A 12986-nucleotide genomic window follows, 5' to 3' on the forward strand; every position below is an offset into this window, starting at 1 on the left:
ACCAACCATTAATAAAATATAATAATAAAACTCAAAATAATGTTCAAGTCGTACAACTAACCATTAATAAAATAATAATAAAACTCAAAATAAATTGAATATAATAATATAATTTAAGACGTCCAAACATTTGAGCAGAAAGTACAATTAATTAATACATACGTCCTTTGAATACTCGCTTGATTTTGACCCAACACCGTTAATTCCCCGGTTTTATAGTTAATTCTTGCCATGGTTTTAACCCAACCCTTTTAGTTCCGCGTTTTCGACAAATATCTCTTAAATTTTGCACGACTTCCTCTAGCGTCTCTCTCTCTCTCTCTCACATATTCAAAATCATCTCTATCTTTCTCTCTCAACATATACCTCTCATCTTCTCCCCAAACCGTAGATTGAATATATGGGAGTTCCATAAAAGAAAAGGCGGTGTTTTTCTGAATACTCAAAGAAACAAACGCATGTAAGATTTTAACCCTTAAAGTTATCATTTTTCAATTTTTTGCTTCGGGTTATTGGGTAAGGAGAGAAATTGGGCACACAAGTAGTTTCACTTTTGGTTTCACATGTTTGATTTTTTGTTTCGTCACCACCATTGCTCACTCTCTCATATATCTTTCATTATTCCTCTTTTTGCTTTCACAAATATCTTCTAGATCTTTGAAAATAAGGAGATTTAAGAGATGTTTAACCAATTCCATTTCGTGCACCACTTAATCTCTCTCAAGCTATGAAGAAAACTCTAAAAACACCACCTTTGACACAAACGCATGATCACCACACCAGTAGTTGGTCCATTGGAACACTACTTCTAGATTTGTTGTCCCGAGGCTTTCCTTTCTCTCTCTATTCTTTATCTCCTTCTTACTAAGAGTTCTTATGTTTTTTGAGATTATTTTGTGTGCAGGAACCGAATCCATAAACACCTAGATCTAAACAGAAAACAGATGGGTAGTACTTTTTTCTTTTTCAATCAGTCATTTATTTCATTTACTTTTTCTGATTTCCCATTGATTTTGGCCAGATTTATATGAGCATATTTAAATATAAAATGGACGATGAGGTTGGTAATAAACTCTTTGCTTTAAAAGTATGTTCACTATGTTTTTTCTTTTATGTTATTTTTGCATATAACTCGTCATTTGTTGCTAATTTTTGTCAATATGCTGTTATGGTTGACATTTTGTTTTGCAGGAAAGATACGATTAACTCTTCTATTTCACAACCTCCTTTTTTAGTTTTTTTTAACTGATCGGATTTATGAGAAGTTACTTGATGATTTTAAATGATTAAATTGGTAATTGATGTTTGTGTTATGTGTGTGATGTGTAGGTATGGTTATTTGACGTATTTCTATTGTGTGTTATGTTTGTGTTAAGTGGTTGTGTATGTATGTCATTGAGAGTAACCAAGTATGACACTTGCCCATATAAAGATATAGATATTGTTACTTAGGATCATAAGTGTAAAATGTTTGATGTTGTTTTATAGGTCACAGTGACTAATTTTCCCATTATCGTATCGTCATAAATGACCACTTTTTCCAGGTTGGTAGATTAAATTCTATCGTCATAAATAACCATATTTTCCCATCATCTGCAAAATGGGTTATATTAATGGGTTTGAATAGGTTTCACAGAAAACCAAATAGAGATTAAAGGTATTGTCGATAGGTCCCTTTAACACCTTTTTTCCTATGACAACAAAGCTTCCTAATTTTGGGTATTTCTTTTGTGCTTTTTTTTAAAAAAAAAGAGTTATTTGAACAAAAAGTGGTTGTTGACTCTGTTTTGGTTTGAGGGGTGTACAGTTTAACATAGAATACTATTGCTAATGAAGGATTATTTGGAGAACATACTCCGGTTAGGATCTGGTTTATCATAGAAAGTGGAAGGGTTCAAATGTTGGAATATAAAAAGAATTAAAGCCAAATGCTTTATTGGGTTTTGAATTGCAGGCAGTTAGGAAGAAGAAGGTTTTTCTTATTTCTTAACAGTAACAATAACCTGTCGACCACCAAATGAGAAAATGGGAGAAAAAAGAGCTATTTTATTGGATAGTTGAGAATACTTATCGATAAGAGTTTTTGGTTGTCGGATCTGTGGTTAAGGGAGTGAAAAAAGTCATTTTGGTAAATTAAGTACAACCTTTGTTTCTTTTTTGATTTTCCAATTTAAAAAGAGGGGATCTATAATAAGATGGTCATGTTTCTTTAATTAAATTTGACTTATTGTTCTTTCAAGTATATCCTCTGGAAACCGAAGAGTGCATGGAAGCAGTTAGTGTTTGCAACAAGAAAAGACCGATGTACCGACCTAAATTTGGAAGGTGAAATACCGACTAGTAGTAGATTTGCAACAATTGATGAGCAAACCAACATTTGATATTCAGTGTGAGTGTTAATGTTTTTTTTGGACCTATTTACCCATGTTTATGTCTTTAGTGATGTGGGTTTGTGATCTTCTAGGAAACTTAATTTTCGACTTCTTGCTATGAAGTATGCTTTGTTGTCGATTTCGTGTTTATTTTCTATTATTCCTTTTGGTCTTTTCTTATCTTTTGAGTTGGATGTTTACCTGAATCGTTAACAACTCTGGTATAAATTGCAAAGCATGTGAGCACTAGAGTTAAAACAACAAAAATTTTGTGTGTTTTAATGTTATTTTGGTAGGGTTGGTGGGAAGCTTCCATTTAAAGCAACAAATTTTGCTAATCTTGACCATTTTGCACTTAACATTGAATTTTTGGAATCAGCAAATGATATAAATTTCACTTTGCCCTTCACATTGGGATTTTTTCTGATCTTGGTTTTATTAACCATGTTTCCTTTTTAGGTATATTTTATTGACGAACATAAGCATATTTTCATGGTAATCACCATGTATATATGTAACTATTAATTCAATTTCATGTTTTGTTGAGAAATGATATGTTTTATCATGGTAATTGTTGTTTGTAAGTTATGAGTTACCAGCTTCTAATCTATGTGGTTGCTTGGTTGTCTCAATTGAATTTTCGGAGAATAAATTACATGTGTGTTTTGTAATTTAGTCTTGAGTTTTTTACTTTGAACAATAGTAAGCGACAAACAAAATACTCATTTTCATTACACATGATTTTTGTTTTATAGTTATTGATATAATTTTTGTTTTAAGATTGTTAATTTTGTTTTTAAACTTTTTTATTTTTTTAATTCACTTTTAAAATGTTTTTTGTATGTACAATTAATTAAAACTATATAATAAGAAATAAATGAATAGATTGTATTTTTAAATTAGAATGACGTCTATTATTAAAAAATCTACATTAAGATTTTAAAATACTAACTCAATATATTATTGTTGAATATGATGTATTATACTTTGAATACAAAGTAATTTCCGGTGGGGGCGAATAGCCATGACACTCTTTGATAGAAATATACTTTCCTACTATAATTTGAAATAGTAGCATATCTTTTCTCCTTAAAAGTTTCACTTTATTTTATTAGAGTTGTTGCTAATCTTGATGTAATTAATGCATTATGTTAGGATCGGAGTTGCCATTCATATAAACATACTTATATTTATAACCAATAATAACATCATGCTTTTCTCTTTTTTAACAATAATGGTAACATACTTCTCTTTTTAAACAATAATGGCAACATACTCCACGTTTAACCCATAATAGCAACATACTTCTTTTTAAACGAATAGTTTCAATATTCTTTTTTTTTTACAAAGAATAGCAATATACTTTTGTTTTTAACAATACTTTTTACCTAATAATAGCAATGTCCATCCCATTGTTGTGATGATTTGACATTCCAGCCATCAAATGTATTTGCTATATCGTTAACATAAAAAACTAAATCATGTAAGTAATTTAAAAAACTATTCCCCGAAATGAATCTTCAAACTAAACCATTTGTCACCGTCGCTTTCATCATAAACTATAACATTTTAAATTACTTGAATACAATTCTATTTTGATATATAAATAACTATATAAATACGCATAACTTATGCACATTAAAATTTATTTTCCCTTGTATTGAGAAAGTTACAACTTTTTTTTATCGTAAAACCAACTGATAACAATATATATATATGCATTGTGTTCCTTGACATATAATAATACGTTTATAAATGAAACCGACATCCAACTAAACTATTTGTCATTGCCGCTTTGCGCGGGTAAACATCTAATATATATACTCCCTCCGTCCCAATATTATTGTCCACAGACAAAAAAAACACACAGATTAAGAAAAACATTAATTATCACTAACTTTATTTAATAAAATGACAGTTTTGTCCTTACTTTGTATTTAATATTCCATTAAATATTTAGTTGGTTAAGTAATAATAAGGGGGTGTTTTGGTAAAAATGTTATTTATTTTTAGAAGTGGACAATTATTTTGGGATAAACCAAAAAGGAAAGATGAACTATAATTTTGAGACGGAGGGAGTATATATATATATATATATATATATATATATATATATATATATATATATATATATATATATATATATATATATATATATATATATATATATATATATATATATATATATATATATATATATATACCATCAACTTTGAATATCGACAAGTTCAATTTTTGGAATCAAATTAAACTTGTTTATATTTTTTTTGGTTCTAAAGTTTTGTTTTTGTCCTCCGGACTTATAACGCTCATATTCCGCCGGTAACCCACATTTACAAGGATATTGGAATCTACTGATTTCATTTGGAAAAGGAATAAGAAGAAGACAACGTCAATTTGTTGGTTTTTGAGAGCTCAAACGAGGAAGTGAATGAAGCTCAAAAGCCACATAGGTTGCAATTTGCTATAAGTTATCATAATAGTAGTTTTTGAACAAAATTCAAAAACTCACAAATAAATAATGTACAAAAAAAATAACTAAATATAAACAAATATGTTAATTGTTATCGTTATGATTCATTTTTTTCATTTATTTTACTATCATTGTTATTGATAGAAGACGTTCCTATTTGTTTAGTAATTACTAATTAAGCAATTAACCATTACATTAACATATACTTTGATATACGCGTACATCATGCTTTGATGATAGTACATAAGTATTTCGCATTTTGTACCAGCCATTGCACTTCCTATAAACAAGGTCTGTAATTGCCGTTTTTGATACACTCCAAATCAGAAGAAAAAAAGAGAAAGAAAGAAGGAAACATTTACAATTACAGGTGCATTTTCTTAAAGATAATCAAAATTTAATGATATGCTTTTAACCTCTGCAACACCTTATTTCTTCACTATCGCCACAATCACGGCCACCCTTCGCCACCACGAACCACACCGCTTCTTCCTAAAAAAAACTTGGTTTTTGATCCCATGATATTCTCAGGATTCTGGTTTGGTGGAGAAGCAACACCAAATTTAGAACACCCATTTCTCTCTCTAGAATTTGACGAACGCGCGCGGCGGAGGTGGTCCGCTGTTGGCGATGGCGGACATCGTCAAACAGATCCTTGCACGACCAATCCAATTGGCTGACCAACTCATAACATCAACGGATTACGTTTGCTCATTCAAACAGGATTGTGCCGACATTAAAGGCAAAACGGAGAAGCTCGCCGGTCTCCTCCGGCAGGCGGCTCGAGCCAGCAACGATCTCTACGAGCGCCCAACCCGCCGGATCATGGATGATATCGAACAGAATCTTGACAAGACTCTACAGCTCGTAACCAAATGCAGAGCTAGCGGATTACAGAGGTTGTTCACCATCATCCCTGCCGCGGCCATACGGAAATCCTCCCTGCAACTCGAAAATTCAATCGGAGATGTATCATGGCTCCTCCGTGTCTCCTCCCCTAATGAGGATCGTGATGACGTATTCAACGGATTACCACCCATCGCCGCTAACGAGCCGCACCTCTGCCTAATTTGGGAGTATATCGCAATCCTCTGCAACATCGCCCTCGCCGATGATTGGGCCGACGCTGCCGGATCTTTAGTATCAATGGCACGCGACAATGAAAAATACGGGAAATTAATCATCGAAGAAGGTGGAATACCCCCGCTTTTGAAACTCGCCAAAGAAGGAAGAATGGAAGGACAAGAGAACGCCGCCAGAGCGGTGGGTCTACTCGGACGTGATCCGGAGAGCGTGGAACACATCGTAAACGCCGGCGTATGCTCTGTTTTTGCCAAAATCTTAAAAGAAGGCCACATGAGAGTTCAATTGGTGGTCGCCTGGGCGGTGTCGGAGTTGGCCGCAAACCACCCAAAATGTCAAGACCATTTCTCGCAGAACAACGCCATCCGGTTGCTCGTTAGCCATTTAGCGTTCGAAACGATTCAAGAACATCGGAAATACACCATCATCAGCTGCCATTCACATCCGCCGGGGCTTCCTCCGGGTCCAAAAATGCACGACGTATCAGCCATTCACAACGTGGTGGCGGACACCATGGCCATGAAATCCGTTAAGGATGATTACAGCAAAAAGGTTCACATCCAATCTACAAACAGTAAAACGAACCAGCAGCACCACCACCACATCGGATTTCTGGGAGCGAGTATTAAAGGAAGAGAATTTGAAGATCCAAGCACGAAGAAGGAGATGAAAGCGATGTCTGCAAGAGCGCTTTGGTTCCTCTGTGCCGGAAATCTATCAATCTGTCGAGACGTAACCGAATCACGAGCTCTTCTTTGCTTCTCGGTGTTAGTCGAGAAAGGTGAAGGCGAAGTGCAATACAACTCGTTAATGGCGTTGGTGGAAATAACAGCGGTGGCGGAACAACATCCCGAACTGAGACGATCGGCTTTCAAACCCACATCCCCGGCAGCTCGAGCGGTTGTCGACCAGTTGCTTAAGATAATCGAGAAAGGAGACTCGGACCTTCTGATTCCGGGCATCCAAGCGATCGGGAGTTTAGCAAGAACGTTTCGGGCGACGGAAACGAGAATAATAGCGCCGTTGGTGAGGTTGTTGGATGAAAACGAGACGGAGGTGTCGGCGGAAGCAGCGGTGGCGCTTGTGAAGTTTGCATGCACTGATAATTTCCTGCATGTGAATCATTGTAAGGCGATAGTGGAGGCAGGTGGGCCTAAACACTTGATCCAGTTGACTTATTTTGGTGAACAAATGGTTCAGTTTCCGGCATTGATACTCCTTTGCTACATAGCCATGCACGTACCAGATAATGAGACATTGGGTCAAGACGAAGTGCTTATAGTTTTGGAATGGGCATTGAAGCAGGGACATTTCATGCAAGATAGGTCGCTAGAAACACTAATTCAAGAAGCAAAGCAGAGATTAGAGATTTATCAAACCTAGTAGTCATTTTGATCAATTTGATTCTTCTTCTTCTTTTTTTTTTTCTCAAAGTTACTTGGTTGTTGTATAGATAGATAGATATAGATGGAAATCGGATATTTAATTTAGCAACATTTTTGTATTTTCATTTGGGTAAACAAACACAAAAGACACTCGGTTTACACCAAAATTCTAATTTGACACTGTGTTTTTTTTTTTGTCTCAAATTTGACATTGTGTTTTCCAATTTGTTACAATTCTGATCACTTGACCGATCAACCAGGTTACATGCTGACGTGTCAATTTTGATGACGTAACTTGCTAACATATTGTCAAAATTGACTATTTTTTCCACAAAAAACACTAAGCTTTTATTTTTTTCGATTTTGACACTAAATTTAATTTTTCTTTCAATTTTGACATTATGTTTTTTTGTTCCAAATTGAACTTCATTTATCAAATTTTGTTCAATTTTGACCATTTTCCATTTGAAACCGTATAAATATATTTTTTTTATTACATTTTAAACCGTATATGAAACATCCCAAAAATACGACCCGAAAATTTCATTTTAATATAACAAAGATCATAAAACTGAGTATCACATAATAAAACCATACGTTGCGTATCTTAAAACCATACTAAAATACTGTGAGAAAAACTGTGTCACAACTGTATCAAAACATATCTAAGAAACTGAATCAACTCCCAGGACAAAAACTGAAGCTGTGGTGTATGCGATGCCATCATCCCGAGCTCTTCCCTTTACTTGCGGAAGTACCTGAAACCAAAACTGAAAACTGTAAGCACGAAGCTTAGTGAGCTCCCCCAAACTACCACATACCACACAATAACAAATAAAGCACATACTGGGCCTTGCCCACTGCATCGGACCGAAGTCCGGAACTAGCTGCATCAGACCGAAGTCCGGAACTGACTGCATCGGACCGAAGTCCGGAACTAACTGGGACCTTGTCCCCTGCATCGGACCGGAGTTCGGAACTAGCTGCATCGGACCGAAATCCGGAACTATCTGAACATAGCATAACATAAACATGTATCTGCTAACATAACACATATACTGCATCGAACTGATGTCCGGAACACATAACACAAAACATGCTTGAATCACAAAGACATCACGCACTCTAATTACTGCATCGGACTGAAGTCCGGAACTACTGCTAACTAAACGGGCCGACATTGTGGCCGTAGACCCGTTCCTACTGGAAGGAAACTCACCTCGTGAACTGGCTGCTGAGTGTATGGCTCTGGAAGCTATCTGCTGCTGCTCCGGTATCTCCCCGGCTACAATCCCATAAACACACTCAATCAAATACTAATAACTGAATTGGGGTAAAATGACTCTTTTACCCCTGGTCAAAGTCAACTCTCCCGGTCAAAGTCAACCTACAGTTGACCTGACTCGCCGAGTTAGGCCGCCAACTCGCCGAGTCTCTATTCTCACTTCTAAACCCTACTCGCGGCTACTCGTCGAGTATGGCATCAACTCGACGAGTTCCCTTTCGATTCTAGAACTCAGGCTATCTGCATCCGACTCGCCGAGTCGTATGAACAACTCGACGAGTTGTTCTTAAGCTAAGAAGATTGCCTTGGACTCGCCGAGTTGTATGAACAACTCGTCGAGTCCCTCCATTACTAAGTCTGACCTCCAACTCACTGAGTCCACTCTACTACTCACTGGTCCCCACTCGACATCACTCAAAAGGGGAAAAATCGGGGACTCGCGACTCGACTCGCCGAGTCGTTCTTCCGACTCGCCGAGTCGCATGCATGCAGCTACTCTAAACATGATTCTACTTGAATCCAGCGCATAAAACTTATAGATCTGGGCTCCCTAAGCTCGATTAACACATAAAGGTTCTATCTTTACGTGCCCATATGCACCCATGAAGATTAAGAGGCTCAAAAAGCATAATAAAGGCTAGATCTAGGGTTTTCAAGCAAAGAAACTTTGAAAAGGCACTAGATCAGGGCTCTAACACTCCTAAATGAACAGATCTAGGGATATCTCGACCCAACAAGGCATCCATACAACTATAAAGCTTGGAAAATACATTAAACTAGCCTTAGAGGTGTTCTAATGGAGGTTTTAAGCACAAAACAGGATAATTCCGAGACATACCTCAATGAACTCTGACTTTGGCCTTGGATCTTTGCTCTACACTTCCTCTTTTTGGTCCTTTCTTCTTTTTCTTCTTCAATCCTTCAAGAATCCACACAAAGACACTTAGATCATACAAGGAGTGGTTTAGGGTTTCTCACAAGCTCTCTGAGGGTGAAGGAGGCGAGTTTGGGGCACATAACATTGCTTAAATAGTGAGCAAACCCGGGGATTTAGGGTTTCTTCCTGGCAGGCGGACTCGCCGAGTCCCGAATATCGACTCGTCGAGTCGCCGACTTACACATGCTCGAAATCCCGTCTCTACTCGACGAGTCGAGCTATAGACTCGCCAAGTCCCTCTTGAAAACTTCTAAATAAATAACATGGAAACAACATACCGGAGACGGGTCGTTAAAGTATAAATATATTTTTTTCGTTTAAAAACAACATTTTTATTTAAATACAAGGTGTTTTTTTTACATTCAAAGCATAATGTATAAATATGCATTAGTTATATCATGAGAATCAAATTAACCATAAGCTTCTAATAAGATGTAAAAATTTCACGGGTTGCAAATTTAACATTCAGGTTTTGATCGACTACACGCCTCCAACCCTTCAAACTCATTTTAAAATTGTGTATTTAATATAAAATACGGTTTTTATATAAATAATACATATTTATATATAAAATTATGGTTTGAATGGAAAAATAAAAAAAAAAAACCCCTATATTTGTACAAAGTTATGGTTTTAAACTGAAAATTGTCAACATTGAACAAATTTGGAAAAAATGATGTTCGATTTGGAACAAAAAAATATAGTGTCAAAATTGAAAGAAAAAATTAAACTTAGTCCCAAAATTGAAAAAAAAAAAGTGAAAACTTAGTGTTTTTTTGTGGAAAAAAAATCAATTTTGACACGTCAGCATATCATGTAAACATGTCATGTCATCAGAACTGACACGTCATCATGCCACGCCAGCATGTAACCTGGTTAACCGGTCAAGTGGTCAGAATTGTAACAAATTTGAAAACACAATGTCAAATTTGAGACAAAAAACACAGTGTCAAATTAGAATTTTGGTGTAAACTGAGTGTTTTTTGTGCTATTGACCCTTTTCATTTTAGAGCCCTCAACTTGCCAAGAGAACTCATCTAGCACCGTGAATTTACTTGTGATTCTCCAATTCTTGTCAAAATCTTTTCCGTACGTGGAACTAAATTGCTATATTGATTCAAAACAAAAACAAATTACACAGGTAGGTTCATCATGAAAGCCTTAGTAATAATAATGTAGTATGATTCCATTTCACACCAACATACCAACGAGAATATCATTGTCTTAGGGTGCCATCCCTTTTTTTACCGATGGCCTTGTAGTGCAATGTGACATGTTTATATTTCTTACTATTTTTGAAAAAGACTAGATGTTATGTGTTCACCATTGGAGAGAGAGAGAGGACTCATCCATCTTTTTCCTTACTTTACCATCGGTGGAAAGTCACCAGCGGTAAGCTACGGCCGATAAGGAGTTTGATTACCATCGGTAAGGATGTCATAACATGTAACACCCCAAATTTCTAATGTTCAATGAAGGGCCAAAAGTTTAAATTTAGGAAAGGGACTCAACGAGTAGGTCCGCTTACTCGCCGAGTCGGTGCGGGATTCTGTCGCGGTTTAAGTGGCCAACTCGCCGAGTCGGCGGCTTGGACTCGACGAGTTGGTGCTGAAGAGAGAAAACCCTAATCCTGGGGGTTGTGCCCTATATAAAGCACATTATAACCCACCCTCAGCCTCTTTGCTACCCTTTTGAGATCCAGAAACCCTCAGCCTCCCACGTCCACTCTGACCCCTTCCGGTGCTGCCACTGCACCTTCACTAACTGAATTACCTTGTTCCTCAAGGTCTTTGTCTTCCGGTCCAGAATTGCGACCGGCCTCTCAATATAATTCAGGCTGCTATCAACCTGAATATCTTCTAAAGGAACAACTGCTGACTCATCCACCAAACACTTCCTCAACTGAGACACATGGAAAGTGTTGTGGATCCGGCTAAGCTCTGCTGGAAGATCCAACCGATAAGCAACCTGACCCACTCGAGCCAAAACCCTGAAAGGACCAATGAACCTGGGGCCCAGCTTGCCCCTCTTCCAAAACCTGATGACACCCTTCCAAGGTGAGACCTTCAGAAGGACCATATCGCCCACCCGGAACTCCAAGTCTGAACGCCTCCTGTCGGCGTAGCTCTTCTGCCGACTCTGCGCAGTCTACAGTCTACTACGAACCTGCTGAATCAACTCGGTCGTTTTGAGCACCACCTCTGTGCTCCCAATGACTCGCTGACCGACCTCGCCCCAACAAATTGGGGTCCTGCACTTCCTCCTATAAAGCATCTCAAAGGGAGGTCGATCAATGCTCGCATGATAACTGTTGTTATACGAAAATTCCGCTAACGGAAAATACGTATCCCAACTGCCACCGAAGTCTAGGACACATGCCCGGAGCATGTCCTCGAGAGTCTGAATCGTCCTCTCGCTCTGCTCGTCCGTCTGAGGGTGGAAAGCGGTGCTGAAATGGAGACGAGTACCCATCTCGTCGTGAAACCGCTTCCAAAATCTGGATGTAAAACGGACGTCTCAGTCTGACACCACCGATATTGGTACTCCATGACATGCCACTACCTCCCGCACATAGATATCGGCTAACTTTTCCGCCAATATGCTCTCCTGGATCGGTATGAAATGAGCACTCTTCGTCAACCGATCCACTATTACCCAAATCGAATCTACCCCACGTGCGGTCCTGGGAAGCTTGGTGATAAAATCCATGGTGATGTCCTCCCATTTCCACACGGGAATGTCTAACGCCTGCATCTTGCCGTGAGGCCTCTGGTGTTCTGCCTTGACCTTCTTGCAGGTCAGGCACCTCTCTACATACCAGGCGACATCCCGCTTCATGCAGGGCCACCAGTAATCGGGTCGAAGATCTCTATACATCTTCGTCGCCCCTGGGTGGATAGAAAATCAAGACTTATGAGACTCGTCCATCAACACCTGTCGTACTCCGCCCCAGTACGGTACCCACACTCTCCCATGAAGGGTCAACAACCCCCGACTATCATAATCAAACGAAGCTACTCGGCCCACTATCCTCTCACACTTCTTTCTCTCCTCCTTGAGGCCCTCAACCTGAGCCTCCCTGATCCGTTCCAACAACGGAGTAATCACTGTCATCCTTAGACATAAGTCTTTGATAGGGGCTGCTGTCACCTTGCGGCTTAGGGCGTCGGCCACTACGTTGGCCTTCCCTGGATGGTAAAGGATTTCACAATCATAATCCTTCAGCACATCCAACCACCTCCTATGTCTCATGTTTAGATTCGGCTGATCCATAAGGTACCTCAAACTCTTGTGATTCGTGTAGATGGTACAACGAACCCCATAAAGGTAATGTCTCCAAATCTTGAGGGCAAACACAACCGCCCCCAGCTCTAAATCATGGGTAGGATAGTTAGCCTCGTGAGGCTTCAACTGTCTCGAGGCGTAAGCTATCACATGGCCTCGCTGCATC

At 38.2% G+C, this 12986-nt stretch overlaps 1 protein-coding gene across 1 annotated transcript; it reads left to right on the forward strand.

Moving 5' to 3' along the window:
• The first annotated feature begins 5475 nt into the window (after positions 1-5475).
• Positions 5476-7311, forward strand: LOC111877882 (uncharacterized). The gene has a single exon (XM_023874387.1). The coding sequence runs from the start codon at positions 5476-5478 to the stop codon at positions 7309-7311; it is 1836 nt and encodes a 611-aa protein (XP_023730155.1).
• Positions 7312-12986: the final 5675 nt, after the last annotated feature.

Source organism: Lactuca sativa, chromosome 4, assembly GCF_002870075.4.
Source record: "Lactuca sativa cultivar Salinas chromosome 4, Lsat_Salinas_v11, whole genome shotgun sequence".
NCBI lineage: Eukaryota > Viridiplantae > Streptophyta > Magnoliopsida > Asterales > Asteraceae > Lactuca > Lactuca sativa.